The sequence below is a fragment of the Semicossyphus pulcher genome, unplaced genomic scaffold, assembly GCF_022749685.1.
Source record: "Semicossyphus pulcher isolate SPU_LCO1_2020_fin unplaced genomic scaffold, fSemPul1.0.p SCAF_15, whole genome shotgun sequence".
Taxonomy (NCBI): Eukaryota; Metazoa; Chordata; class Actinopteri; order Labriformes; family Labridae; genus Semicossyphus; species Semicossyphus pulcher.
Genome location: NW_027211659.1, coordinates 12,864,439 through 12,871,376, shown reverse-complemented (window position 1 = coordinate 12,871,376; position 6,938 = coordinate 12,864,439). Strand labels below are relative to the sequence as shown.

General features: G+C 39.9%; 1 protein-coding gene across 1 annotated transcript; it reads left to right on the top strand.

Annotated features, from left to right (window-relative positions):
- The first annotated feature begins 778 nt into the window (after positions 1 to 778).
- Positions 779 to 4,710, top strand: cdca7a (cell division cycle associated 7a). Its single transcript, XM_069663461.1, has 10 exons — positions 779 to 852; positions 1,616 to 1,756; positions 1,844 to 1,963; positions 2,053 to 2,250; positions 2,359 to 2,436; positions 2,537 to 2,728; positions 2,827 to 2,955; positions 3,046 to 3,195; positions 3,276 to 3,412; positions 3,495 to 4,710. Exons 1-10 carry the CDS (start codon positions 832 to 834, stop codon positions 3,526 to 3,528), a joined length of 1,200 nt encoding a protein of 399 aa, XP_069519562.1. The 5' UTR covers positions 779 to 831; the 3' UTR covers positions 3,529 to 4,710.
- Positions 4,711 to 6,938: the final 2,228 nt, after the last annotated feature.

Sequence of the window (6,938 nt, the reverse complement as noted above, 5' to 3'; positions counted from 1 at the left end):
ATTGTTTGAAACAAGACAATAAACCCAGAAGAGCAAAGGTTTATTTGGTCTCTTGTGCCCCACCCCAGCGCTGTTATTGTGTTCTTCTCTTTGAAGCTTCAATCAAACCCACTTCCTGTTTTGAACATTAGATATCACCCTGTTTTCTGCGTTCTCTCAAGTTTTCAATGCAGTAAAGTAGTATCCTTACCAGTTATTCCCTTCTATTTAGCTTCAATAACCTAGACAGTAAGATTTTCTATATTTTCCTTCCCTTCCTTTTTCTTTACCAATAAATCCCATACCTGTAAATCCACATAAAAGTGTAACTTTAACTAAGCATTTTAAGTGTGAGAAGAGTTTAGCATATGCCCTTACTGTGTCCTGGTTTATAATGACCGGTGAAGTAGAAAAAATATCAAATGAGAACACAAAACTTTACCTTTGCCTAGTTGGAAAGAGCTCAACATTTTTACCCGCCTTGCATGCAAATTCCCGAATAAAAAATTCGCGCCACGGTGGAGAACATGGAAGACACGCCGCTCTCATTTCCTAAACACCTCACACAATTAAAAAAACAACAAAGTTTTAGAATTAAAAGAAATATCAAACGCATTGTAGAATGTTAATAACAAGTTTTGGCTATGATTTTATCCTCCTGTCATTTACAAAAACGTAATTATTCAATAAACTTCCCGAGTACGATTTATGCAGCTTTAAGGACCTTCCGGTGGCGCGGGAAACGAACTGAGTGTGAGCGACTTGCAGCTGCAGGACCTGCATTGTTCACTGCAGAGCTGCTGAAACCTGAGTTTGTGTCCGTGTTAACCTGGGACGATTGCAAAAAGGAAAATGCCATCCACCCGCTCGAAGGTAAGAAATACAGCTTAACCTTTATGGTATTACATGAGTTACAAACATACTATGGTTTGTTAACTTATTATTTATAAAGCAACGTGTTTGAGCCACATTTGGTCGCTGGGTTATCATTTTAATGCTACTTTATTTCGAAAGGCTACCTTACATTGATTTAACATTTCAAAATGTGCCTTCTCAAAATATAAGCGAACAAAGTCAGCATTCTGACTAAAAATACATTCGTAACAAACTGTAACCAAGTAATTGACTTAATTGAGTAACTTTTAGTGTAGTAAAGAACTTACAAAAGTTAGATAGTGTTCATGTTTGCATTTTAAATTACAACGATTGAAATATGTGACTTATGCTTACGATTTTGCAATTGTATTTAAATATCCACGACCTAGTTACCTACTTTTAACCATGTTTGTCCACAGGGGTGTGTCCGAATTTATTAATTGAATGCGGAATTAAAATAATCTGATTTGCTTTTAACGTTTAATATCTGCAAGTTTAAAACTTCTTTGTGTAATGCAAAAAAACATAATTTTTGTACAACTAATCAAAAAATATGAAGTCTAATTGATAATGTAGTTAATCATTACTTGTAGGCCTTCTATAAAACAGTGAGGCCTAGCAAGATTATTTTAAGAAATCAAATTGTTTCTCATGTAAAGATCACTTAAGAAGTTACTGCCTAATACTCCAGTGTCCATGCAGAGCAGTTTACAGTGTGTGGACCTATCTGTTGCTTAAACCTTCCTGTTTTCATTCATAGACACTGGCCTCCCAGCCTCCATCCACCAGGATGAGTTTGAGGAGCTTCCGCAGCGTCCCCCTGGTTCCAATGGAGACGTCCTCGTCATCCTCTGATGACAGCTGTGATAGCTTTGGCTCTGATGGAGGCTTTGCAAACACGGTAACTTTAAACACAAAGTCCTATTATTTCCATCAAATGGTTACATTTGTAAGGATTTTTGTAGCTAAACATTGTTTTTGTGTTTAGAGAAGCACCTTAAGACCAACAAGGAGGATGGCACAGAAGCCAAAGGTGTTCGAGGCGACATCAGAGGAGGACTCGTGCAGCGGGTTTGAGACTGCGATTAACAATCGGATGAAAGCCATGGTGAGTTTTTATAGCAGAAAAACAATTGCAACATATTTCATCAGATACCGTGATATTGTTTTTGAACCATAAATTGTATTTTCTTTCAGAAAGTGGACATTGGACCATCGAGACGTGGCCGCAGGTCTAACATCCTAAAGGTTGCCATGACGTTCCCCACCAAGAAGACGGGCAAGAAGAGACCTGCATCTGAACCACTCCCTCAGAACAAAGTACAGGACTCTGAGGAAGAAGAGGAGAACTTCATGAGCAAGAGAGCCCTGAATATTAAGGAGAACAAAGAAATGGTATGATTGGTTTTATTTGTTTCTAATTAACGACTCCCAGCAGTTGGTACAATGAACCAGAAGAGCCTTAATTTGTATTGTATTCATTCATTATTCATTTTTTTTCAGCTTGCAAAGCTAATGGCCGAACTGAACAAGGTACCTGGACTCTTCCCAAGACGAATGGCATTCTCTGCAGCCACTACGGTAATTTAAAATTGAGATAAATATTTGAATCTATTCTGTTTGAGAATATTTGCACAGTTCTTTAGCCCAGTATTAATCTGTACTATTTCAACCTCTTCAGCCTCGCCAGGCACCTCGGCGCTCCATGGGAACTCCAGGAGCCCGAAGGAGGAACCCTGAGCGTTCGTCGCGACCCCACACCCGGTCCCGCACACTGGTGGACGGACCCCCCAGCCCGACTCCAGAGGAGGAGCCTGAGGACAAGTTCAGCCTGATTCGCAAGAGCCGCTACTATGAGGAAGAAGATGAGCCAGTAAGTCCTTTTTATCAAACAATCTGCATTCCTTTTATGTTGCGTCAAATTCTCCTCATATACAGCATTCTGACTGACTACTTTAATTATATCTGCAGCCACGTCGCCGTTCCTTCAATGGCACCAAGGCCATCCCTCATGTGGTCCGGCCTGTGGAAGAAATCACGGAGGCAGAGCTGCAGGGGATCTGCCACAATGTGCGGGAGAAAGTCTACAACAGCTCCACTGTAGGTCCAAAAGTCTCATATAAAAGTGGTGCAGCCTCATTTGTTAAGCTCTTCAGCCGAGGATAAAAATCGGTTTCTCCTTATTTTCAGGGATCTACGTGCCACCAGTGCCGCCAGAAAACAATAGACACCAAAACAAATTGTCGTAATCCAGAGTGTGTCGGGGTGAGGGGTCAGTTCTGCGGTCCCTGTCTCCGTAACCGCTATGGAGAGGAGGTCCAAGATGCTCTGCTTGATCCGGTAAGTACCTCAACATGCGAGATTACATTCAGATGTGTTTGCTTTGGGAAGGTCTGACAGACTTCCTTCTCTTTCATCAGGAGTGGCAGTGCCCGCCATGCAGAGGGATCTGCAACTGCAGCTTCTGTCGGGCCAGAGACGGCCGCTGTGCCACAGGGGTGCTGGTTTACCTGGCCAAATATCACGGCTTTGATAACGTGCACGCCTACCTGAAGAGGTGAGTTAACATTTGAGAAATTCGTCACAATTTTCACACAAATTAGAGTCTGTTTTTAACTCTGACGTTTTATTTTCTGCAGCTTGAAAAAGGAGCTGGAAGAGAGCAGCAAATGAACTAAGGAGGAAGGAGCTGATCCTGGACCTGACTGACCCGTTTTTACACACATTGTTCGTAGTGTTTCAGGCGTTATAACACTGCTTGTATTTCATGTTTGTGAGGTTTCACACACATTTTGAGCAATGACAGACTTCTGGAGGAGGCACACACAGCCTTAAGGTTTCATTGTTTTTGTTCTCCTGTTTATTTCCTGTTCTGTTCCACACTTTAAGAAATTGTCTCAACCTTTTGAATGTGTTGACTTGACCAAAAAGCCCCCTGTGATCTTGAATATTTTAAGATTTATGTACATATTCCCTTTGCATGCAAAAGAACAACAGTTTTGGAGCCGAGTCCTCCTTCCTGCTGTAAAAATTCAGACATGTTTAGACGATCTGCTGTATTTTACATTGTTTTAAATGTATAGATTTTACACAGCCTTCCTTGGACATGAATTGGCCTCCAAGTGAATCATCTTTGTGCCTTTTTTTTAATCTAGTTGCAAATGTATGCTTGTGTTTTTACAAGTTGTCTCTCCCTTTTAAATCAGCTGACAGTGTACATTTTAAGAGACAAACAAATTGTTTGCTTTAGCGTTTGTGTCCTGTAGAAACAGCCCAGTGATCTGCATGCGGCCGAGGTGGTGCAGGTGAAAAAGGGCAAAGACCAGGGTCCACTGCCTCTCACTTCTAAACCGAGAGGAACTGTGTGATATACTACAGCGCCTGGTTAAATATCCTTCATTAGATAACTGTCACTAATGGTGTGGAAACAATTAGCACACTCTAATGGGAATCTCATACCTGTAAATCATTTGATCCTGTTAAAGCACATTCTCGCTCTGCTGCAGTCTCTTTGGCTCATTTTCTGCCGAACACTGTTAAGTAGGAATGGTTGAAGGTGCCGCTGAAGTGGCTGGAGAGTTATGGCCTGCGTTTTCTGCTCACAAGTGTAATACTCTACACCGAATGACATGGAATTAACCTTTGTGCGGCTCATCTCTGAAATGTACTTCATTCGACCCGCGCCAGGACGTACTCTGATTACATGATGCATTTTCAACATAATCAACGGTTGAGATTTCTTCTCCGATGTAGGTGGAGGTAATCGCCCTGCTTGTGTTTATCCTAACAGGGAGGGTGATGGTGAACTCTTGCTGGGAATTTCTGTTCTGTTGATGCTTGCTTGTGGTTATTGGGTGAACTGTACATTTACATTAAAGAGTTAATCACTGCAGAATCGGGTCACATGTTCTTTGATTGACCATCACTCTGTGAGGACAGTGGAAGCTGTAATTACTGTTAAAGAAATGTGGAGGAGAAATCCTGCATGGGGTGGGGAATTAAGATCTGACCTGAATTTCCCTTGGAATCAAAGTATCAAGTCTGTGATGTATTTCCATCACTGTTGGCTAGCTACTACAGTTGGTGTTTAGAGCATGTTTGCACTCTTTCAGAGGGTCTTCTGACAAACTGGAGTGCCTGCCCAAGCTTGAATGGATCAGATCTCAGTGTAAAGGAGGACCTAGATCTAGTCTGACAATTAAATTAGTTCCCAAATTACTTGTAAGTTAACCATCACTGCAGCATAGTATTTAAATGACACAGAAGACTGGGATACCAGGGTCCATTATGACCTTCAGTAGAAAATGAACAATTGAGCGGGTTGACTTTATGACCTTGGGTTCTCACAGTGCAGGGTGCTAAATTACCTTTTTGTCTGCCGGCCAAGTGGCAACTGAATGTTCATATTTAACCAGACACTTTATAGATTACCATTCTTTTTTTGGGCTGGTGAGTGAAGCTAATCTAAAAGCCACTTCTGTATTTTACAAGCACGTGACTGGTAGGAAGTTTGTGGTTCTTTTAGGATCTACTTTGTGTTAACACTAAGAAGTATAATCAATAGTACACCAGAGAGTTGAACTAAACATGTCTAACATTGGACATAATCGCACAATGCATGCAGAATCATTAATAACACTACACAATCAGGATACGGACAGATGTGCGAAAGGAACCCCACAGTCTGGTTGTGTGACCTACCAGCCAGGCTTTAAAGCAGTCTTCCTCAATCCATTGAGGTGTGAGTCTGTCTACTTGGTTAAGGAGGATGGTGATTTTAAATTCATGCATAAGATTTGTAAGGACAATGCATCAAAGCACCTTGTGAAATACTCCACTGACTGATCTCAGACAGAGATTACAATGTAAACTGCTGCAATAGGTTGCCTGCAGGGAATTCCCACTGGGAATCATGAAGCAGTGAGAACATGTAGCAATGTGTACATTTACTGTATGGCTATAAAAAATATTTAAAATATGTAGGCTTTATATAATAGCTGTTTATACCAGTGTGACAATATATACAGTGTATATGGCAAAAACTAAATCTGCACCTCTACAGCATGACTATCATAATATTATACACACCACTGTACCACCTCCTCGTGTTGTGTAGGCCTACAATGATCGAGAGAAATCAAGGTTCAAATTTGAATTAATGCATACTATATGTCATTTAGCCTACAATGCAGAATTACCAGATATTAAATGACTACAGTTTCTAGAAGAGAAATCAATATTAAACAAGAAAGTTACTTTAAACTTCTTTTGTCATTTGGCTGATCTTCACATTTGAAGGTTAGCTACGTAGCCGCGGGAGCTAGGTGACATGATTTGCATCACCATCTCCCATACGAAAAAAATATGTTTGATTTATTAGTGGCTTAGCGTAGTTTAGCTTAGCTTAGCATAAATTACAGTTATAGAAGAGGCTGTAGGCAGAATTTGTAAACTTTATAGACAGGCTAGCTAGATAGCTAAATGGATAGATAGATAGATAGATAGATAGATAGATAGAAAGATAAATAGATAAGCTAATGGTTAGCTTAACCCAGGTATTAGTCATTCATACATGGTACTGTCATTATTTTCCCATCTAACTCTCCGCAAAAGAGTAAATACACATAATTTCTAAAAAGCCACGCTATTACATTAAAGTGTTGTTTTGACATTAGCTAAAACTGTAGTAAAGTTATTTTGCTATTTAATTGTGTTTTTTAGTCACACTTTAAGTGGCTATGTGTTTGCTAGTCACTAAAGTAACAGCAACTAAAACGTTACATGCTCCATTAGCATTCTTTGGTCATCACTGTATGTTCCTTGTAAAGTCTGTAAATCCGAGTTCCTTTATTCCAACTGTTGACACAATAATGAAACGAAACAATGAAATAAAACATTATCGACGCAGCAATATTACAACTATTGACACAACAGTTAATTAAAAAATGCCTGGTCTGATTTTACGAGGCACGCAGAATTGAATAATCAGTTTATGTGATATATTTATTAGTATTTGTATAACTGTGTTGTATTTTGTCCAGTGTCATGTAGGTTTATATAGAATAGTTTTTAAATAATGCAAT